Raw genomic sequence first — 25,030 nt, 5'->3', positions numbered from 1 at the left:
TGCAGACCCAAGAATAGGCGAGAGAACCAACGTGTCCCGGTGAGAACACCCTATGTCGGGCCCGCCTATCATACCACACCTTCATTTTTCCTTGGGCTACCTTTAGGTTCTCTTTCGCTAGTTCACATGCTCTACTAAGCTTAAGCCTGAAGTCACACACATAGTCCAACAAATTAGTAGAGGAAGGAGTCTGGTCAGCCAACCACTTTTCCTTCAGCAGTTTCAAAGGACCCCTCACTGTGTGGCCGAACACCAGCTCAGCCGGGCTGAATCCAAGAGACTCCTGGGTTACCTCCCTAGCAGCAAACAGAAGCAAAGGGATTCCATCATCCCAGTCTTTGTCGAACTCCGTACAATATGCCCGCAGCATTGTTTTGATAGTCTGGTGAAATCTCTCCAGCGCCCCCTGGGACTCTGGATGATAGGCAGAGGAAGGGCAATGTTGGATAGACAACTGCTGGAGGACCTGAGCAAAGAGACGGGACATGAAGTTAGACCCTTGATCTGATTGAATGACCTTTGGTAGGCCAAAAGTCGAAAAAAACCTAACCAGAGCTTTGGATATAGCTGGGGCTGTGATCTTGCGTAAAGGAATGGCTTCAGGAAAACGGGTCGCTGCACACATAATAGTCAAAAGGTACTGGTTCCCTGTCTTAGTTCGAGGGAGGGGACCAACACAGTCAATGAGGATCCGCTCAAAAGGTTCCCCAACGGCAGGGATAGGCTGCAGAGGAGCCTGAGGGATCTTCTGGTTTGGTTTACCAACCACCTGACACACATGGCACGAGCGACAATATTGTGCCACATCTGACTTCAAACCAGGCCAACAAAAATGTCTCAGCACACGGTCATAAGTCTTCCTGACCCCCATGTGACCAGCAAGATCATGATCATGTGCTAGATGCAGTATATCAGGACGATACACGGCTGGAACAACAATCTGAAACACACTGCCCCAGTCATCCAGACTGGACAGGTTAGGTGGTGTCCACTTTCTCATGAGCACGTCATTGCTAACAAAGTATCCTTGAGACGTATCTACCATTTCATCCTCTAAAACCGCCTCTTCCAAGAGGGACGACAAGGAGACATCCTTGTTTTGCTCTAGTACCAACTGCTCATGAGACGGTATCACCTTACCAAAACCCTCATCAGGGCCACTTTTCAACTCAACAAAGAACGTGTCACTAAGTGTCATATCACCATCTAAGTTAACAACCTCATGGGTGTCACATTTGACCTTTGACATTGCACGTGTTACCGCACACACAGGAAACACTCCTGGATGCTTCTGTGCGAGCTCATCAGGAACCTCAGAAACTACAGGGACGGGAATTACAACTGGAGTAGCCAGCACTTTGCCACCGGCCAAATCGTTCCCTAGAATGAAGGACACCCCCTTTATGGGAATGTGAGAACACACTCCTACGACAACATTGCCTGATACTAAGGGAGAGTTTAGCGAGACCTCATGCAAAGGAGTATTCACAAAGCCTCCTCCAAAGCCCTGAACAATGGCACCGGAATGCAATGAAGAATCTTCCGAAAATGGCAAAATCCCATCCAGAATGAGAGACTGGAAAGCTCCTGTATCTCTCCATATTGTAATAGCCTGCCTTGATCCTAATTCACCAACCAGTGAAACAAATCCCTCCATCCTAAATGTTGAGGAGCCCTCTAGCTCCCTGTCTGCACCTTTGATACTTCGCACCCCACCCTCTAATGTCGGCATAGGTGTCCTGTCTATGATTTCTACCAGAGCCACAGTTTTTACATTTTTCTGCTTAAGCACAGGGCATCCAGCAACGATATGACCAGGCTCCTTACAGTAAAAACAGATAACCCCCTCTGGGAATGCACTAGCAGAGCCACCTTGCCTAGGAGTCGAAGTAAACCGACCAGCAGACACGGGTGCCGGGAACCGGCTCCCCTGAGAAGGACGCCTACTACCCCTGGACTCCACACGGCCCTCCTCTACAAAGACAGACTTGTGTGTTAACACAAACTCATCAGCCAAGACAGCAGCGTCGGCTATCTTCGATACCTTATGCTCATTTAGATGTGTGGAAACGTTATCAGGAACACACCTCTTAAATTCCTCTAGGAGAACCAACTGTCTGAGCTGCTCCCTTGACTCTGCTTTTTGCGAGGTGCACCACCGGTCAAACAGGTTCTCCTTCTCTTTTCCAAATTCAACATAAGACTGCCCCTCCTGCCTACGATAACCTCTAAAACGCTGACGATAGGCCTCTGGGACCAACTCATAAGCCCTCAATATGGAAGCTTTAACAAGTTCATAATCAGCGCTCTGTTCAAGGGACAGAGCAGTGTAGGCTTCTTGTGCCCTACCAACCAAAACACATTGTAGCAGCAGTGTCCAGGCGGTATCAGGCCACTTCAATGTGGTTGCCACCCTTTCGAAAAGGGGAAAATATCTTTCCACGTCTTTCTCAAAAAATGGTGGCACCATCCTAATATTCCTGCCTACATCAAACCCGGAACGTGACTCTGGATGCAGAGCACCCGCCTGCAAGGCAGCATACTTATATTCAAGCTCCTTCTGTGCACGCTCGTGCTCCAGCAACAGTTGTTTCTCCTTAAACTCACGCTCATGCTCACGCTCCTCTTTCCTCTCTCTCTCCTTAAGCTCACGCTCCTCTTTACTCTCTCTCTCCTTAAGCTCACGCTCCTCTCTCCTCTCCTCACGCTCTCGCTCTAGCTGCCTCTCCTTAAACTCCAACTCCCTAATCCTCCACTCACCCTCTACACCAGGTAATAGCGGAGACGCGCCAGACGATGGAGGCTCCTCCACCCTCTCCTCAAGCACCTGTCCCCTAATGAGCAAAACCCGCAAAGCACCCAAGGCAGATGGTTTCAAACGTTTCTCACTGGGAGTAAGCTCGACCTTGTAGTGCACAGCAAGCTCGAGCAGTTGTTCTTTGGAAAATTTGTCTAATAAGTCATGAGACGGGCGATCAACAAAGTCCCTGATGGAAGCCATTGTCACTGAACTAGACACCCCAAGCTACACACCCAACCTCACAGACACGAAGAACCACTAACGAACCACTGAAGAACAACGAAGAACCACTGAAGAACCATGAATAATGCTAATTGCCAACAATAACAACCAGAATGGAACACGGTGGAAATGTGAGCTCTACGGAGCGCACCTTTCCAGGTTGCACAAACAACCAAAAAAAAAAAAAATAAAAAAACACACCCACCCTAAATAGACGTGTCATACACGCAGGGTGTTAGGTGCTACCAGGTATGCTCACCAAACACTTAAACAAACAAAATAAATCCAACAAAATTTTCCAAACAGGTGCGCCTTCTAACCTGATGTGACCACATATGCTTCTACGTCTAAACTGCAGAAAACCCCGGCCTACCACATGTCTACCCTAAGAAACACTAAATCAAGCCCTACCACACTACCTGTGTTTCCTGGCCGCCCTAACCTACCTACCCTTAAACTAATGCCCTGTAGACCTAACTTTCTTCAACCACACCTGCTACCAGTCAAAGATCATATACAATCATTTCATTGACCGCCCCAGGAGTACGTGGTGCACCGGACGCTAACCCACAACCAGAAAATAATGTCCCTATCTACATGTGGTGCCTACTAAACTATATATTTTAACAGCATAAGTAGTCACATCAAATTACAAACAAATACGGCATACTCACCTGTTTGATGAAAATGGCTCAGCCCCCACGTTACACCATGTGTAACGAACACCACCCAAACCATAACATGATGACACCCCGTGCAACACAAAAAAAAAAATCACCAAACAAAGTTCTAGGGGTAAAAGATCCCGGACGAGCGCCCAATTGTTACGACCCTGGCTCATGGGTACGCAACCTATGTGTAATCAACACCAAAACCCTGTGCTCTAACTCAAAAATGCTACTAAACCAAGGAACTACTAATATAACTATAAACTAATGTACTGGTAACCCAACGGACAAGGACTGTAAGAACCTGACAGCTCTTTCACTAGGCACAGACCGTGCATGTGTGTTTCTGGGTCTGCCTTTGAAGCTCCCCAGCAGGTAACCAATCAGCACTAATTGGCTAATTGGCAGCCCTCACCTGCCTGCCCTGGTGAAACAGGAGTGACCAGGCCTCTAGTACATAACAATACAGTAAAGAGAAAGTAAGTAAAAAGTAGGTAAAGTCAATATACATATATACAATATACAATACAGAGTAAAATGAGTACCAGTGAGGTAGAATGCAGAGGCACAAAACTTGGGGTAGGGTGCAAATGAGGCATTGAATGTGGTCCAAGTCTCTTTAATAATAGATAAATATAAAGTGTGTTAAAGTGTCTAAAGTGAATAAAGTGAGTGGTAAGGTGAGTTGTTTGTTTAAAGTGAGTGTGTGCATGTGGATGTGTGTGCAGTGTGTGTAGATGATGGGTTGTTACATAGTGGGGCCTGATTGAAAAGGTTTGGGAACCACCGCCCTTACCGTAACGTAGAGTGCCGTCCGGCGCGCGTGATGCCGATGCCGTTGCCGCTGACGGGGGAGGGCAGGGAGCCTCCTCCGTGCAGGTCCTCGATGGAGCGGCTCCAAGCCTTGGACTTCATGTCCATCATGTTCTCTGGGTTGTTCTCCAAGCAGTCGCCATCAAACCTGAGGAGAGTTGAAGAACCCAGGGTCACTCAGTGAAGAATCTGTTACTTAAAGGAATATAGTGACATCTTTGGCACCTTGCATGGTCACCTCTGTGGTTCTTGTATAGTGTGGTTCTTGTATAGTATAGTTTAGATATAGCAAGTATAGCATAAAGATATAGGGTAAAACTGTATATTGTATAGTAGTGTACATAGGACCCAGTGCCTTAAATCCGTAGCTAACATTGTATTGTATTTGTATATTGTATCTCAGGAATTTAGCATGTCTATTTTATCATGCCCATTTTATGTCTGTTTTATTACCTGTTTTTGTATGTTTATTTTATTATTAGTATTATTGCACAATCAAAGCGGGCATGGCCACCCGCATTTCACTGTATGCCGTCGGTGTGTGAATGTGTGAGTGAATGGGTAAAATGTGAGGAACAAATTGTAAAGCGCTTTGGATAAAAGCGCTATATAAATGCAGCCCATTTACCATATTGATTTATTTAGTTGGTTGCTGTTATTCACCAGACTCTTTTCATATTGTGGAGAAATGTTTCTAGATTTTTTTTCTTCAGTTTCCCTAAAATGGAATGTTAGCATTCCTTGTGAGGATTCCTTCCAGCTTAGCAGTGCCCCATTGGTTTGAATGAGGAATCTTAGCATTGTTAGCATTCCCCATTGAGCAGTCCTTCCAGCTAGCAGTGAACCATTGGGTTCAATTAGGAATGCTAACAATGCTAACATTCCTTTTTAGGGAAGCTGAAGGCCGAATGTAGGAACTCACTCAAACGTCCTACCCTTGCGATGCTCGGGTTAGGGCTAGCTCTACTAAGCTACATAGAATGAATGAATGAATGAATACGTTTATTTTTTAACATGTATTCTCCATATTCCTCCAAACAAATCACAGTATCTAGCTCCGTCAAACAGAACAATCATAATAAGAAATTATGTTAGTAATATAAGTAATATAATTAGTTGACATGTTAAAAAAAGGAGTAGAGGGATAAGCTTATTGATCCCTACCCCCTTACATTTACATTTGTTCTTCCATTAATTTGACTAGATATAACATAATTTAGTATAATACATTATAGAATATACTTTTACTTATAGTACAAAAAGATAAAAACTTGATTCGCTTGACAGCACTCAATACAATACAACACTATAACACAATATAACATAACTTTGTTTATCCGCATTACTAATTTCTGTATTTCTCTAATGTGTATTTCTTAAGCTGCTTTTTAAATTGTGCCATATGTTTACTCAGTTTGATGTATTGGTGTATACATAGGACCACATGGACTTCTTTAGTCTCGTCTTGTTCATAAAGTCAGATAATACGTTGGTCTTAATAAGACCACAGTCCATCCATATGAACCCCTAACCAAGTTTAATTTGACAAATGATCAAAGTTTCATAAAAATCACATTTTTAATGTGAGAAATTATTAAAAACATGAAGTGTTATATTTATTATTATTTTACATAATTATTTTCCATCTGGCTAACTGAGTAGGCCCACTTCTGCTTCCTGATGTAACCGCAAGGGAACTATAAAAGAAGGAAGGGTCATCACTTCACTGTGTAGCGCAGGTTGAAGTGTGGAAACTTTCAGTTCAGCCGACATCGAGTCAAATGGGATCAGCCGTCTCCTCGTTTATGAGCCGTCATTTAAACAGGTTATTACCTCGGATGTCAGAATCATCAGCAATTTGTTGCATTGTTAACTAGCCTCTTAACTGGCGCCCCCAAAAGTGGCAATTTTTTTTACTTGAACTTGAGGACTGCATACTTTTTTTGCAAACCAAAAAAATACTATACTTATACTTATAGCACATGCATGAGCCAAGACGTGTTGCATATCCAAGCACTCTTCTATTTTCAAGGAGCACAATTTTATTACCGGGTCTCTGCAAATCCAAACTATATTTGGCATCAGTATATCAATAACATATTGTTGGGGAAAATATCCCAATGTTAAAAGAACACGCCAACATTTTGGGAATTTAGCTTACCGTCTTCTCCAGAGAGAGACAAGAAGATAGATACCAGTTTTCTCTCTGTGCGTTCAGTAGAAAGCTATCTGGCTGCACGTTAGCTCAGCATGTTCCTTTAAGTGTGGGGAGGGGGGGGGGGGGCTTTCAGCCTGAGGGGGAGCTGTGGTCGAGCTCCAACGGCTCACCTCCTCGTTTGGGAATAGCACCGGCACATGACCGCAGCAGGCTGCAGAGAGTGGCCCGATCAGCCCAACGCACAATTGGACGTGGGCTTCCTCCCACTCTCTCCAGGACATTTACACCAGGCGTTGCAGGGCCAAGGCTAAGAGAATAGTCACAAGACTCTAGTCACCCTAACAACTGCCTCTCTGCACTGCTGTGGTCAGGCCGGTACAGAGAGACTCGAAAGCAGCTTCTATATCCCCAGGCCATCAGGATGCTTAATGACTATGTAACACTAACCCATCCAACTACATTCACTTTAGACACTTTAAACACTTTTAACACTACACCATAATTTTATCTATTTATTACAAAAGATTTGCACTACATCCATGCCTCATTTCTTATTTATTTTGTATTTGTTTTGCATTTTGTACCTCATTTTGTACTTTATTTTGTACTTTAGTTTGTATATTGTATATTTTGTATAGTGGTTGGACTTTATTCTTTTTACTGTATGCAGCACATTCTCAGGGGGCTCATACAGAACCAAGCAGTTCACTGTAACGTACCTTATATGTGACAAATAAAACAAAACTTGAAACTTGAACTCGAAACGGGAACCACAGGGGCCACGTGGAGGCAGAGAGTAATGGTTACCCCGCGTTTCTGGGGGTAACCATTAAGAGACGAGGCTGACACGGGACCCATAATGATAATAATAACCACACGGGCCGGTGGGAGAATAGCGAATTAAACATGTTTAACTGCGTGGCTTGCCCCGACCCTGAATGGGGACCTTGTGAGTAATAATCACACCATCATCAAACCTATGAATAGAAGCCTATGGTTTGTTGTACCACACAGAGCAAACGTGTCCCGGGTGGCCGAGTGACTCAGTGTTTCTGACGGATCGGCTAGCGGGCGGGCGGGCGGCGCTGGCTCGCGGTGGCGTGGCGATGCATGAGCGAGCCGGCAGAATGGTAGCATTGTGTGCATTGTGTCTGGCCCCGGCTGCAGCGTGTGGACCAGGGTGTGTGTTGTGTGTCTCTGCAGCGTGTGGAGGACCAGGGTGTGTGTTGTGTGTCTCTGCAGCGTGTGGACCAGGGTGTGTGTTGTGTGTCTCTGCAGCGTGTGGACCAGGGTGTGTGTTGTGTGTCTCTGCATTGTGTGGACCAGGGTGTGTGTTGTGTGTCTCTGCAGCGTGTGGATCAGGGTGTGTGTTGTGTGTCTCTGCAGCGTGTGGACCAGGGTGTGTGTTGTGTGTCTCTGCATTGTGTGGACCAGGGTGTGTGTTGTGTGTCTCTGCATTGTGTGGACCAGGGTGTGTTGTGTGTCTCTGCAGCGTGTGGACCAGGGTGTGTGTTGTGTGTCTCTGCAGCGTGTGGACCAGGGTGTGTGTTGTGTGTCTCTGCAGCGTGTGGACCAGGGTGTGTATTGTGTGTCTCTGCATTGTGTGACTTACGTGACGGCATACTGTGCAAAAGAAAGGTACTCCACCAGCACGTCCAGACCTTTGTTCTCCTCGTTTAGGAACTCCCTCACCCACCTGAGGGGAGACAGAGAGAGAGAGAGAGAGAGAGAGAGAGAGAGAGAGAGAGAGAGAGAGAGAGAGAGAGAGAGAGAGAGAGACAGAGACAGAGACAGAGAAGACGATTTCAGTCAAATGACAGGACATTGAACAACACAACAATACACGTCCATACAATTTGTCAGCAAAATGAGAGATGCCTTGTGAACACAGTGTTCTGTGTTTCCCCACAGTCCAAGGCTACATGTAGGGGGACAGGGACAGGGTAGCTTCTCTCTGGACTATACTCATTTCCTACTAACGATGTTGTCAATCAGATTCAGTCGTCCCTCAGTTTCTCAGCACAATCTCTGCCTCCTACTGGAAACCCGGCTAGTCACTCACACGCTCACAGCCTAGGGCTGGGCGATAAAACGATAACGATAATTATCGCGATATATTTAGCTGGTCGGTAATACAAATAATAATCAATCATTTTTATTTTTTATTATTATTGTGACCTGCAACAGGGCAGCTTTAAAACCAGAGACAGTAGACAGAATTGTCTTTCTTGCCTACAACTTAAAGTAATGGCTTTGCTTGTCCAAATGACAATACTGACCAAATTGAGATTTATTTTTCTCTTGTCCATTTATTTGGTTTGCTTTGTAATTTAAAATACAGTTTGAAACCGTCTGTACACAGTAGGCTATGTGTGCTAGCAGAGCTAGTCTCCAGTCGCGAGTCACGGTGCACATTTGGTGGTTTGTCCACCAAAAAAGTGCCAAAAGATAGAAAAGAAACTAGCAGAGCCAGAACTGTTTAACTCCCCTGGAGCCACAGCCAGCAGAGAAACCCGTTTACTTTCGCTTTCAAACCAGCTGCAGCCTGAGAACTGGAGTGTGAGGGGCTGCAACACTAAAGATGGGGGCATCAACAAAGAATTGCTGCAAAATAAACATACATTTGTTGTTTAAATAATAATTGAAATATATATTTTTTAATACTAATAAAAATATCGATAATTATCTATATCTAGTGATATGACATTTTTTATCGTGATAAAAATTTTGGCCATATGGCCCAGCCCTGACACGCCCCCTGGAAGCAACGGCCCAATGTCCCAGCGTCCCGGAGACGAGACAGATCGGGTCCGGGACAGTAGGTGAATGAAAGTCAAAATTCATATACAAAAACACATTTGTTGGGTGATTTGGATCATCAGGACGGTTGTAATCAGATCCACAGCCAGCCGTGGGAAGAGGATGCAACACAGAAAACCAACGTTCTGTCTCAGAGGCAAGATTATCCACATTGAAAAGAGCCACAGGCCAAGATATTCATACTCAGTGACTCTCTATACAAGAGGAGATATATCTGCACATTATCAGAGTCAATATTTCTGGCTCTACAACATGTTATTGTGGCACTTTGAGAAATCTATTCGCGGCGGGCCCTGATACAGTGATGGGCCGCCACAAATAAATCTGTATTTTATCCCTTTCACTACCACACTACAGAAGGTTAACATTTCACTACCACACTACAGAAGGTTAACCTTTCACTACCACACTACAGGCGGTTAACAGTCTGTAGTGTGGTAGTGAAAAGGATAAAATACAGATTTATTTGTGGCGGCCCATCACTTTTCTGTAGTGTGGTAGTGAAAGGGTTAACCTTCTGTAGTGTGGTAGTGAAAGGGTTAAGCAATAACACAGGAGATGGATTGCTCCAGTTAGTATATATCTCCTGGTTATTGGCACCAGGGCACTGGTAGGAGCCAGACAGAGGCAGAGCTCCGGTATATATCTCCTGGTTATTGGCACCAGGGCGCTGGTAGGAGCCAGACAGAGGCAGAGTTCTTCAGATCAGCACCAATAAACCATCATGGATGACCTTGAGTGTGTTATTACTTTTCACAGTCTTATGCAGAAAATTGAATCGACATTCCACTGTCAAACTCTGTCCAAAGAGGACGTCAACTAACCTGCTACCTACCTATACTACTCATATTATCTTCCCTTAAACATAAATACATATTTAATAAATACTATTATATAATTTTTTGTCTCTTGGAAGAGTTGGAAAAAAATTGTTGAAAAAAGTTTCTTTCAAACTAATTTGGTTGCGGAGGTCCAGATCTGGTACAGCACTGGTACAACACTGTTTTGGGGGTTTTATACTAAATCAGGGCTCTACGCTAACCTTTTTCACTAGGGGCACAGGTGCTCCTAAATGAAAAAAATTAGGAGCACACAAAGAAATTTAGGAGCACCCAAAAATATTTAGGAGCACAGTGAAATGTATATTTGTACTGTGCGTGCATGTGCAAACGGGAACGGGACACACATCTGTGCAATAGCACATACCACCAAAATCACTGGCCCACTGTGTGCGTGTGTGTGTATCATCTGCGTGTGCAAACGGGAATGGGACACAGACATTTGAACTATTAATAAGTGATTAATGCCTACTGTGGCAAAGTTGTAGCCAACAACTAGGCCTAATAAGAAAGGCAGTGACATTGAACAAAAAGCAGACACTGGCATTACCACCAGGGCCATCAGTAGAGGGGGGATCTAGTGTTGCTCTTCTAGAAAAATAATCCTTTCAGGGTTGCCTATTGAAATACTGTACACCTCCAGTACAGAAACATTGTTTATGAGTTTGCGTGTCAGGTAGACCATTGATTGACAGTCGATTCTGCCAATTACGACGTCACACCGCTGCTTGCACTCTGGCCGTCCGGCGCTGCAGCTGGACCCTATTGCCCACCTCTGCGGTTGATAACGCTAGCCAAGTTAGCTGTACACACATACACAGTGGGCCAGTTACTTTGGTGTAGGGGTGTAACAAAGCATCGCAATGCATCGATCCTACTTTGCAATATTTACAAAACATGACATTGTTTTCGAACTCTAGCCATGGGGAAATGTTTAGCCAATTCACATTTGTATGTCTTCCCTCAGGCATGCATTCGTCATGGGACGGGGTTGCACTCCGTGCAGGGTCAGATAAGTACTCGCTATAAGTACCCACCTGGGCTACTTTGCATATCAATATAGCGCCGGTCGTCAGGTGTGTTAAATACGTTCTCAGATACATTCACACCTAACTTGTTGTGAATGACATGTGTTACATTCCATTCGTAGAGGCAATTAGGCACTGTCTGTAGTCTGTGCTCAAGCGAGGGGATATTTATGCGCATTTGCGGGAGTGCGCGCATTTGCGGGAGCGCGCGCACGCGCCGGGAGCGCGCGTGCACGTGGCGCCATTAGGTGCGTGCAACCCCAGTTGATTTCAGGAACGCACGCCTGTCTTCCCTCCGGCTCCAGTGGGTGTAGCTTCGCTAGCTACAGTGGGTACATTGGGTGCTACAGTGGGGGTAGTAGTGGGTGTAGCCTCGCTAGCTTGGCCAACTTCGCTAGCATGCTGGCTAGCGTCAGTATCTTGGTTAACGTTAACTATCACCTCTGTAACATGAGCTGCCTCGCCTGACTTCTCATTCTCCGGTATCTTTCGCGCAAAATAAAAATGAATGGGCTTCGACATGGCTGTGGCTGTATTGTCTGACTCAGACAGACGCTGATCATTACTTTCAGTTTCCAGTCGCGTGACCACAGGAAACTCTACTGTGATTGGAACATTTATGCGGCTGTGAACTGTGGGACTTGTAGTTTTTTAACAATTCTCGCAGCGGAGAAAAAAAAGAACGAATGAGGCTGTAATCTGCACTCGCACACCGTGCGAGTAATTGATTTTTAAGGTTCGCACACACATATTTTTAGGGGCATATGCGAGCAATATGGTCGCACTGTAGAGCCCTGTAAATATGTGTTCCCTGTTGCTATGCAAGGTACCAGTTCCTATACTGTTGTTATACTACTGATCCAACCTAACCTGACCTAACGCAACTCAAACCAACCCAACCTAACCTGACCTAACACAACCTGACCCAACCTAACCTGACCTGACCCAACCTGACCTAATGCAACCCAACCTGACCTGACCTAATGCAATCCAACCTGACCTGACCTAACGCAACGAACCCAACCTGACCCAACCTGACCTGACCTAATGCGACCCAACCTGACCTGACCTAATGCGACCCAACCTGACCTGACCTAATGCAACCCAACCTGACCTGACCTAATGCAACCCAACCTGACCTGACCTAACCCAACCTAACCTGACCTAACCCAACCTGACCTGACCTAATGCAACCCAACCCAACCCAACCTGACCTAACCCGACCTGACCTAATGCAACCCAACCCAACCTGACCTAACCTAACGCAACCCAACCTGACCTAATGCAACCCAAGTTCCCAACCTGACCTGACCTAATGCAACCCAACCCAACCTGACCTGATGCAACCCAACCTGACCTAATGCAACCCAACCTGACCTAACCTAATGTTATGCAACCCAACCTGACCTGACCTAATGCAACCCAACCTGACCTGACCTGACCTAATGCAACCCAACCTGACCTGACCTAATGCAACCCAACCTGACCTAATGCAACCCAACCTGACCGAATGCAACCCAACCTGACCTGACCTAATGCAACCCAACCTGACCTGATCCAACCTGACCCAACCCAACATAATGCAACCCAACCCAACCTGACCCAACCCAACCTAATGCAACCCAACCTGACCTAACCTAACACAACCCAACCTAACGCAACCCAACCCAACCTGACCTAATGCAACCCAACCTGACCTAACACAACCCAACCTGACCTAATGCAACCCAACCTGACCTGACCTAATGCAACCCAACCTGACCTGACCTAATGCAACCCAACCTGACCTGACCTAATGCAACCCAACCCAACCTGACCTAATGCAACCCAACCTGACCTAACGCAACCCAACCTGACCTAATGCAACCCAACCTGACCTAATGCAACCCAACCTGACCTGACCTAATGCAACCCAACCTGACCTGACCTAATGCAACCCAACCTAACCTGACCCAACCCAACCTAATGCAACCCAACCTGACTCAACCCAACCTGACCTAATGCAACCCAACCTGACCTAACCTAACGCAACCCAACCTGACCTAACACAACCCAACCCAACCTGACCTAATGCAACCCAACGCAACACAACCTGACCTAATGCAACCCAACCTAACCTAACCTGACCCAACCCAACCTGACCTGACCCAACCTAACCTAACCTGACCCAACCCAACCTAACCTGACCCAACCCAACCTGACCTGACCTAATGCAACCTAACCTAACCTGACCTAACCCAACCTGACCTAATGCAACCCAACATGTATTATTTGAACGGCTTAAGGCTATATCTGTACTTGATGTTTGTTTGTTGTGTTGCATATTTGAAATAAACTTCAATCAATCAACCAATCAATCAATGTTGACAATAAGATAACAATTTAATTACACTGGCCATATCATTTAACATGGAATGTTAATGTTAGGACTGTTATCACATTGATGGTGTTTTAGTGCACCCTCTCTCACCAGAGCCAAGTAACTCTCAGTATGTTGAGGGCGGCATGGCCTTCTGTTGATTGAAAGGTGATAGTGTAGTTCTGTATCATAGTCGGTTCCGCTCTGCGTCACTCATGCACTGTCCTCGCACACGTGCACGCGCACTGAATAAAGACCACAATGTACCTTTATATCCCAATATTTGTCTGACCACACCCCTATCAGCTCACCTACATAAGCAGGTGTGTGGTCACCTGCTCTCCTCCTTTCTCGCTTTCACCACAAGGAAGTGCCTCGGTAGATCCCCACTTGACGTGAATGTGATAGTAGGAGAAGAGTTGGAAAACAAGAGATACGTTGACATCATATTTTTATTTTCTCTCTCACTATATTCGAGAAAATACGGCGATATTGTCTTCGTTACTGGAGTGTCTGGAAGATGATGATCATTCTAAAAATCCTCCACCGGTTTTCGTATTGGGAGTTCGCGCCGCTACATGCCTTCCAACTGCAGTCCTTGCTGTGTGCTGGTTGCGGTAAAGGCACAGCTGGACTGTAGGACGCGCCGCTGTTGTGAGAAGCGGTGGGTTCCAGGTTTGGTGAGTAATGTTTTGCTTGCGAGCTCCACTTGTCTGTTAGTGCTATGGGGGCTAGCTGACAATGTTTATGAAAACCGGCCCCAGACTAGGGTCCTTTGTTCAGTCTCTTAGGCGACGGCGGAAGACCTTGGTCTGAAGCCCATTATAGTTAACTAGTGGGCCACGACCAATAACACTGGTGATCCCTGTGTTTTCTGGACGAGTGGATGTTTCTCTGTCACCGTGAGGCCCCTTCTTTCATATACAAATGAGAGTATTCCCTCACGAGGAAATATGGGCATGGATGTTCGTTAGCGGAAGATATGTGTTCAAGTCAGCTACAGCCCAGTTGGGTATTGTGCTGGCTCCGTCGGGTGTTGGTAAAATCACCGTTGTAAAACTGTGTTAACATCTTGTTTATCTTTTCTCTTAAAGAGTGAGGAGGGTTTCAGAACGGCGGCCTGTCGGAGTGTGACTTGTTGTATCGTTGTGTACGAGTTCAGGTGGTGGCTGCTTAGCTTGCGTGCTAGTTGTGGCCTACTGTGTTAGCCAGTCAGCTGTTAGCTGCGGCGCTAGCTCGCCTGTTGTGTCACTAGGCTAGGTAAACGTTAGCTTGCTGCTTTCGGCCGAGAGCGGCCGTTAGCTTAATGCTACACTGTTGAACGTGCTGTGACGGTAACATGTTTTTAACACTCTTGACTACGACGTCATCTTTGACAGAGGATGTTCGTCGAACCTGCCCTGAGCCAGGCCGGCGAGGGCTGCGTCAACAAGGAGCACCGTAGCGGCGGGTTGGAGCAGCGAGCTGCCCGTGTCGTCAAACACAGGAGGCTGTGTTACTTCGGTGCCATGTTAGAGACTGCAGTTTCGCTTGATCTGCGCTCAAGGTAGGCAAGGTCCTGACCAGGCCTTGAACACTTCTTCTTGCTTTCCCTTCTAAATGTTTTGTAAATAACGATGTTTTCCAAAACGAGTGTTGCTGCGCTACATTTAGGATACGACGCGAGTTATGTGTGAACTGTTTTGTCACTGGTATTTAGCTTCTCCATGCAAATCGGGTTGTTTGTTACAGATGTGAAAATGATCTGGTTTGTTGTGTTGAGAAACATCATGTGTGTTTATGTACTGTGTACTCACAACTAAGGGGGTTAAACTAACCTATAAAGCTATGCTTAGTGACATATGAGTAAAGAATGGTTCTTTTCTCAGCCTGTAATGACAATGAACAGTGTGTTCACACATTAACATATTAAGGGTAAAGTAGGAGGGTTGTGTTTCCCCCCGGTTCCCTGGGGACTTCTTCATCCTCCTCTCAGACATGTTGTTACACTATATTGTGTCACTGTGTGGTAGGGATACGATGTAACCCTTAGCTTGATTGCTGAGGTTGTGCTAAAACTGCTTGAGGAACTTTATTTTCCTAAAAGAAAAGATTGTTTGGTCGCTTTCGTGTGTGCTTAGCAAGGCCTGTGGCCGATACTAATCGAGAATTATGTATTCTCTCATTATGAAAAACGGCGTTCCTCTGTAGTGTTTTTGCCATTTTTTGTAGGTGATGATGGGTTGTGTGTGTCGTGTGACCTGCAACTGGGTTGGGCTGGCCACAGAAGCACATGTGTACGTTTGGTACCGGGGCTCTTGGAGGGCCCTCTCTATTCTGTGTTTTTTCCTTAGTAAAAATCAGATAGCAGGTTAGCACATGCGCTGTGTGAAGCTGTTAGACGCTTCATGGAGCTGACTATGACTGCGTCATACTCTTTTTGTCATTACATTGTATCATGGGTTTGGGGTCGTAAAGGGGTGAACTGGTAACCTTTCCTCCCCCTTTTTTCTGTTGGTCAGGGGTAAACCCACCTGTCCTTCAAGGTTCCTGTCACGTTGCGGTTCGGCACGTTACAGGGTGAGGGGGGGGGGGGGGGGGTTTCCTGGTCCCACGCCCTGGAATATTTGGCGTGTGCACCGCAGAAATTCCCCCGCCATAGAGTACGTCACTGTGCGCGTCTCTGTTGGTAGGACTTCCGTGTGCTGTTCAGGTCCATATGATGGATCTGTTTCGGGGGGTGGTCAGGGCTCCTCCTCACGAAGCTCCCATTCGGGCCTTCTGTGAGTTGGGACTCTCCTTCCATGTGAGGGAGCCTCCTCAGAGTACAGAGCCTCCTCCTCAGATTGATAAGGTGAGTGGAACCTCAAGAAGGAGTCCTACTCTATTGTGTGTGTATTCGATTCAATTCAATTATTGAGTGTGTATGGGTTCAGTGCCTCCTCCCCGGAGAGCCCTAAAACCAAACTTTTACATGGCTCAAGGTGCAATATATTCTTTTCAATCTGTACAGCTCGCGTGGGAAGTCTCTCTGGGGATTTCCGTCTCCTCTCTATGGGAGGGTGGTGGGATGTAAAAATGTAAAAAAAAATTACCCCCGGCTGTGTAGACTGGGATACATACTGTTGGTGCTTCCTTCTTTTCTTTTAAAAAGAGTTGGAGTTAGGAAGTATCACACCCCTCTTGTCGTTCCCCTGGGCGCCTTGGGGATTCAATGACAGGTCTAAATAGCCTGTTCATTGATGTGGTTGTGTCCCGATGCACGCATAGTGCTAGCTCGGGGTGTTCTGTAATCAGGCGACTGACTGGCACACCTTGGTTGCTTGGGGTTAAAACTGCGTTTTTATAAAGCAACTGGGATGGAGGTTTTTCCTCTTCCGACGACCTGTTTTGGTTGTCGACGGATTCTCGTTCATATCTGGGGGATGATGACGGAATGGATCTGAACATATGTAGAGGGGTCTCACGCCCTGGGGGTGGGCCACTGGCTCAGCCCCCACGTTACACCATGTGTAACGAACACCACCCAAACCATAATATGATGACACCCCGTGCAACACAAAAAAAAATCACCAAACAAAGTTCTAGGGGTAAAAGATCCCGGATGAGCGCCCAATTGTTACGACCCTGGCTCATGGGTACGCAACCTATGTGTAATCAACACCAAAACCCTGTGCTCTAACTCAAAAATGCTACTAAACCAAGGAACTACTAATATAACTATAAACTAATGTACTGGTAACCCAACGGACAAGGACTGTAAGAACCTGACAGCTCTTTCACTAGGCACAGACCGTGCATGTGTGTTTCTGGGTCTGCCTTTGAAGCTCCCCAGCAGGTAACCAATCAGCACTAATTGGCTAATTGGCAGCCCTCACCTGCCTGCCCTGGCGACACAGGAGTGACCAGGCCTCTAGTACATAACAGCCCCGAACGTCTGGGTGGCGCCTTCTTTTCATGTTTAAGATCAACACGCATATCTGCCCCTTCTCCTGGAGTAGGCATGTCGGCGTGGTTAGGGCACGGGACTGGTTCTGGTCACGCTGGTCCGGATCAGTTGAACCCGTTGTCCGCCGGGGATGCAGATCTGCTGTTCTGGTACCCTGAGGGACTTGGGCTTTTTTCAGGGGAAAAATGCCAGGTCGGTCCGGGTGTCACAGGGTTAAGCGCTATGGAGACCCTGGTTGGGTAAATTTTTTACTCAGCACTGTCGTAATGGCTTACGGCCTTGCCAACCTGCACACTCTCGATCTCGTCAGATCTCGGCCGCTACGCAGGTTGGTCCTGGTTAGTACTTGGTTGGGAGACCGCCTGGGAATACCAAGTACTGTGTGCTTGGGGCTGGTTCTCCATTCTTTTCGCTCCTCTCTCACGCATGGCGAAGAGGGGCCTGTTGGGGTGGTCTTTGACCTCCTCTGGTGACCCTGTGCTTCCCGTATCGCCGGGCCCGGTCCGAAGTAATGTTTCGTCGACCCGTAGGCCTGGGTTAACCCTTTTTTGGAAACTGAAACACTTGTACTGCGGTATAGCCGGTGTATACCCGCAGGTGTGTTTTGGAGTTTTTTCTTGAGGGGTTATAGGAACAACCACCGCATTGGGTAACACCAAGGTGGTTGATTCCCTGGTGTGTTGGAGCAGTGTCAACTCCCGGGTTACCCGGTTGAGGGTGCCCCTGCACGTTCATGACGTCTGCCAATCGTGTCAGCCTTCTCTGCCTCAACCCCTCTGGGTGTTTTTTTTTTTTTAAATGGAGGCTTGGTCATGCAACAACGCCAGCATACGCCCCTTCCGCCGGGGCGGCTGTGTTCAGCTGTCCCCTCTGGCGCCTGTCTCGTCCGCAGTCTCCAGGCTCGGGTTAACAGCCTGTTGCCTGGTTTTTCCCCGGTGCGCTGGCTGCTTCCGTTGGTTAACCTTTTTTGTGTGCTTACGGCCATGCTGACTGCCTGTTCTGCAGGGTCAGTGTGCCAGGCGGTGGACTATTGGGGGGACAGGGCCCGCTCGGCTGAGGGGCCTTTGTCCGAATACGCTGGCGATGTGGGGGGCGGGGTCACTAAGTGCCCACCTGGTGGGGTCTTGATGCTGGCATCATGGACTTCTCCGGGCCCCCGTTCCAGGGGGTCCAGTCCCTTTGGTGGGTCTGGGTCTTCCTTCGCGCTCCGCTGCTACGGCCTTGCCACGGGGTTGGGTTTGCCCTTGACCCCGTGATTCTGGGGGCAGTAACGAGGTTGTTCCCTCCGTTCGTTTCCGGGTGGCATGCGGGTTGTGCGTGTGTGTAGTCGTGGGGTCAGGCCACGGTCTGCTCACCCTGTGCGTTGAGTTGCTTGAGTGCCTCTTCGCACGGTCGGGTCCATCGCCCTCCTGGGAAACCTCCAATAGGGGGGGTGCCCTCCATTAGGGGGGGTCGGGGGGGCTCGGCCCTCCCTGTTCTGATGGTTGTGGGGGGCCTTCAGCGGGGTGTATTTGTCGGCCGGTGGCTCCGCTCGGCCTCCCTATGTGCATGAGTGACGCAGAGCGGAACGGACTATGATACAGAACGTTAGGTTATGACTATAACCAAGTTCTGTTAATAGTGGTGACGCTCGGCGTCCGACGCCGCTGCAGCCCTTGATCTCACCTTGTGGTGAAAGCTTGGGAAGGAGGAGAGCAGGTGACCACACACCTGCTTATGTAGGTGAGCTGATAGGGGTGTGGTCAGACAAATATTGGGATATAAAGGTACATTGTGGTCTTTATTCAGTGCGCGTGCACGTGTGCGAGGACAGTGCATGAGTGACGCCGAGCGTCACCACTATTAACAGAACTTGGTTATAGTCATAACCTAACGTTAGCATCATAATACATGATGCTTTCAAATGTAAACTAATTAATGTGACCAGTGTGATCAGTTGCTATGGGAGATTAGCAATGGCTTAACCTGTGCTAGCTGTTGATAAATCAACTGGCAAGGTTGCTGTGGATGTTTTTTCAACCACTCATCGGGAGCAGTTAGGGGTTAAGCGTCTTTGCTCAAGGACACTTTGACACGGTGCCAGAATCTAACCATGAACCTTCCGATTACCAGACGACCGCTCTACCTCCTGAGATGCCGTGCATCCATTTCAATACCGTATCTTCACTGTACTGGTTCTTTTTATTTTTGATACATATATATATATTTGTTTTTGTACATAGAATATAAAACAAAACATGACAGCACATAATATAATAATAACAATAATAAAGAGCATCACCAGACAGTAATAATAATAACAACAATAACAATAATGACAATAGAATGACAGTAGAAATAACAAACAAAACTAAAAAGAAATAATAAATACAGAACCTGAAAATAAAAACAAATTATATTAACACAGAAACCACACGAGACAAAAGACATTTCCTCCCCCAGCCCCCCCCCCCCCCCCCTCCCCTCCCCCCTGCCCCAGGACCCCCTAGGACCAACACCCCAACCCCGCTTCGCCGCTAGATAGTGGCCTTAACATTTTCGGCCGCTGCGACCCACAGCTCACTGTACTGGTTCTTTAAAATGGGTGGTATTCCCCTTTAATTACCGACTTTAAGTATTTCTACGGCCGACTAGACGAATCACCCGTCTTCATCATTCCCTTGTCTGGAGGTGTGACCTCAGAGGACAACAAGGGTTAATCATCAGCATGTAGACGAGGAACAACCCTCCCCTTCATTCACTGCTGTCGTTGACGACGCTGCTGCTGCAATAATGACACCAGGCAGCCGGGGACAATAAAGGGACAATCTGTCTATTATATGTAGATGACGAATAGGTTACTCTTCTTCACCCTGTGGAGGGTTGATTATTCACAGGGGTCACTGTTCACTGAGACTGGACAAGTGACCACCCTTGCCCCCCCCCCCCCCATACACACACACACACAGACACACACACACTCTTCAGTTCCCCCATCTCTCTCTCCCACCCTCTGTCTGTTGCCCCCCCCCCCGCACTGTAGGTCTCTCTCTCCATCTCTCTCTCCCACCCTCGGTCTGTTACACCCCCCCCCCCCCCCCCCCCCCCGCCCTGTAGGTCTCTCTCTCCATCTCTCTTTCCCACCCTCGGTCTGTTGCCCCCCCGCACTGTAAGTCTCTCTCTCCATCTCTCTCCCACCCTCTGTCTGTTGCCCCCCCGCACTGTAGGCCCCCCACTGTAGGTATCTCTCCATCTCTCTCTCCCACCCTCTGTCTGTTGCCCCCCCACTGTAGGTCTCTCTCCATCTCTCTCTCCCACCCTCTGTCTGTTGCCCCCCCCCCACTGTAGGTCTCTCTCCATCTCTCTCCCACCCTCTATATGTTGCCTACCTCCACCGTAGGTCTCTAAGTAAGTCTCTCACTCTCCATGTATTTATTTATTTATTTATTTATTTATTCATTTATTTATTTATTTATTTATTTATTTATTTATTTATTTATTTATTTATTTATTTATTTATTTTACATTGATGTAATCTCAGTATAATTTTGCTTCTTGGAGAATGCCACATACAAGCCGCTAGAGCAGGGGTGGCCAACCCGCGGCTCGCAAGCCGCATGTGGCTCTTTGCCCATCAATGTGTGGCTCTTCCATCCATAAAAAAAAATATATATATATATATATTATACATTTTTATTAAATTTTTTTTAATAATTTATTTTTTTGTATGTCACTCATTCCATAAGGACATAGAATAAACATTTACAGATATTTTTTTTAATGGCCCATTTGCATGTTCTTGGTATCTGAATCTAGGGACATGTATTCTATGTGTCAGAAATAGTGTGTCTGTTACTAGGCTTGAGTAAATTGTAATGAACCAAAGGAGAATATAAATTATATATATATAAAAAATTTATCTTTGACTGTGAATAACATCATGCTAAAATTGACCAGACCTGAAAAATCTAAGCAAATAAATAAAGGGAAGATGATTAAACAGAAGGTTTTGTAAATACAGTACTGAATTCTGCCATCTTTTTTTATAATTTACATTTCTCCACCATTTTTCATCATATTGCAACACCGTTTTTTGCTAGACGTTCACAGAAAGGTAGAGAAACGAACTGCGTTCTACTTTATGGCAATAACATTCAGGGTTGTGGGTGATAATCCCAAAAAATAAGAGAAATAAAAAAGTAAATCCAGAAGTCAGATGATTGACAGGGGCTGGCGTGAGCTGGGTAGGGTAGTTTTTAGAAATTCGAAAGCCCTGAGTCTCTTCCTTCAAAAGACTACACTCACTTTTGGCTGCTCCACTTCCTCCTGTCAATATGCGCCGGTTTCCGACTCAATGCCCTGAGATTTCTATAATATATATTTTTTTTATCTACTTTTTTTTCTCCCATTTTTTATTTTTCTCCCATCCCAATTTCGTATCGTCCAATTCTACCCTCCCCTGTCTCGAACGCTGTTAGGCCATGCCTCCCACAAGCCGGCTGCAATGTGGACAAAGCCTTACATCATGTGTCCCCTCCGGTACTCGAGGAAGCAGCCGTCGCATCTTTTCACCTGCACAGCGCGATCTCAGCGGCGGGGGTCTGCGTGGGAGGGACACGCCGCCCCCGTCACTTCCTGATTCTGCTGCGCAGGCGCACCAACCGACCTGTAGGAGTCGCTGTCCACAACGTCCGATCCCCACCCATCAGCTTTCCCACCCCTAACACTGCCAATTGTGTTAGTATGAACGACCAGCCAAGCTGATAGCAATGCGGAGAGCTAGGCTCGAACCCAGCGTCTCCTGCATTGGTGGCGAGCGCCTTGCCCACTACACCACCTAGCCGCCCAGATTTCTATAATCTTATATTTCACTAATAACAGTTAAAATCATTGGTAAACAAACGTAATGCTGAAAATATACACTTTTACTGTATATCTCGGGCATAAGAGGTTAACCCTGTGAGGCCCAAATTAAAAAGACATTAGCAACTTCAGAGGCCAGAGGGTGGGACATATAAACACATTTACTATCAAATAGCATTGTGAGGCTGAACAACAGGACCAATTGACTATACATGTGCTTAAAATTTTTTAAATAAACATTTACAGACTTTTTTTTTTTAATGGCTAAAAGTGATTTTGTAATTTTTATAAAAAAAAAACGTTTAACCCTGTGAGGCCCAAATAAAAAAGACATTAGCAACTTCAGAGGCCAGAGGGTGAGACCTATAAACACATGAAGGGTGCCGTGACTGAAAAAAAGGTTGAGAAACGCTATATGGTGTGGCTCTTTGTGGTACCACAGTAATTTTTGTGGCTCTTTTTGTGGCTCTTAGGCCCTGTCCACACGAGCGCTGGATTTAATGTAACCGAAGTTTGAAAAAAATAAACCTCTGTCCACACAGGTGAACAACCGCATATAATTGTGTACTCACGGCGGCTGGAAAACCAGCAAACCGATACATGTAGTACAATGTCAAAGCAGTAGGCGGCGATGTTGTTCAGACATGAAGGCCATTTCAACCAATCAGAAAAGGTTGAACGCTCACTACACTTCCTGTTTAGAAACACCATAGCCGCCATCTTTAAATGTCATTTTGCCAACGGAGGATATATTTTTCAGCAAAGAAAGAAACTGCAATAAAAGTGCAATAAACAAACGGATACATTCACTGTGTGTTCTGCCTCTCATTTGTTGATGAAACAAAACCAACAGCAACACAATTTACCACCAAGAGCGGATAGTTTAGTCTCACAAAAGACTGCCGGTGTTGTTAGCTACATGCTAATGTAAATGATATTATCTATGTATACTATATAGCTTAAATGCTAACGTAATGTGGTAACGTTAACGCTATGAATGGATGCAAACGTTATTTAACACATTGCAGAATGGGTACAATACAATACGGCTCAATACAAACAATTGTTAAGGGGATGCAGTCTGGACTGGGTTCCTTATAACAATAACTTGACAACACATGAGTTTAGTTTAGCCGCAGCTACAGCTACTCTGGTCGGGTCAGGAATGAGACAACAGACATCAGTCGATCACACTCTTCAACAATACGTTTCGAACAAAAGTTTGTTACAATCATTTTCATATAACGCTACTTGGGACAGCTCTGATGTAAACACTGGTGTAGCTGGCTCTGCTCTAATCTCTCTACCCCGCGCTCGGTTGCTAACTTGCTATTGTTTGACAGTCTGCCGTGAACATGGGAAATAATTGCGACAGCTCTGCTGTAAACACTGGGAATAACCTCGGTTGCTATGCCCACACGCACCCGTAAAACCGCACAACTTCACCCTGGACTCCGGTTTTCAAAGACCGGGGTTGCAGTGTACAGTAGCAAACCCCCGGTTGTGTGTGGCCGAACAGTGCAACTGCGCACATACAATCATGGTTATATTAAATCCAGCGCTCGTGTGGACTGGGCCTTAATCTCTGACTGGTTGGCCACCCCTGCCCTAGAAGGTTCTTAGGCAATTCTCCTTCACATCTCTTTGTGGATTATATTGTATTATACAACGGCATGCAAATTTCTCGATTCGGATTGGCTGAAACAGTCCATTTACACGTATGTATAGGGACCATTCCACGCTGCTGGTCCCAGGACCCGCCCACAACCGAATCACATCACTCCGTATCTCCGCCGTGCTGATTCTTCGGAGAAAACAAGATGGCGGACAATAATCTTTAACAAATGGATATGTTGATAGCGTCATAACGACTAAATATAAAGTGATTCTGTCACGGCGAATGTCTTAGTCCTTTAAAATCGCGGATTGATTGATTGATTATTTATTATTTAAATTTCTTTTTCCTTCCCCCTGACTGCAGCGCTCACTCTCACACTGTCCGACGCTGGCTCTCCACCCACCCCCACACACCCCCACACACACGTACACATTCACATACACACACACTCCTGTCTGCAACAGCGGGGGAGAATCAGCCTGAGTGCTGCGCTGTTTTAAGTGAGCATGGTCTATTGAATTGATTGATTGGTTGATTGCTAATTTTATTACTGTACGCCTGGTTTCCAACTGGTTAAGTTTAGGCTAAAAAAAATAATAAAAAAATAGGGCGAAGAAAACTTTTTTTTTCCTATAGGGCAAAGAAAACATTTTTATTTGTTTTACCTACTTTCTATAGAATCATCTAAGAATGAAGTTCTATAGAAAGTAGGTCTGCATACCCTTAACAATTGTGTGTATTGAGCCGTACTGTATTGTACCCATTCTGCATCTGGTAATAAAATGTTCAATCAATCATTCCAATAACACACAGTTGGATGTGTTAGTTTGTTGGATCCGTTGGATGCACTTCCGAGCTGCTTCCACATGGAGGCAACTTCTCTCAATCATTCCAATAACACACAGTTGGATGTGTTAGTTGGTTGGATGCACTTC

At 46.2% G+C, this 25,030-nt stretch overlaps 1 protein-coding gene across 1 annotated transcript in view; it reads right to left on the bottom strand.

Moving 5' to 3' along the window:
• Window positions 1-25,030, bottom strand: part of fmnl2a (formin-like 2a) — a 286,333-nt gene that overhangs the window by 126,671 nt on the left and 134,632 nt on the right. Inside the window, 2 exon segments of the mRNA XM_084310737.1 lie at window positions 4,487-4,651; window positions 8,274-8,357. Coding sequence (XP_084166863.1) covers window positions 4,487-4,651; window positions 8,274-8,357 — 249 coding nt within the window.

Source organism: Notolepis coatsorum, assembly GCF_963971535.1.
Source record: "Notolepis coatsorum genome assembly, chromosome: 3".
Taxonomy (NCBI): Eukaryota; Metazoa; Chordata; class Actinopteri; order Aulopiformes; family Paralepididae; genus Notolepis; species Notolepis coatsorum.
The sequence above is the reverse complement of the archived record's forward strand: the minus strand, read 5'-3'. Positions and strand labels throughout refer to the sequence as shown.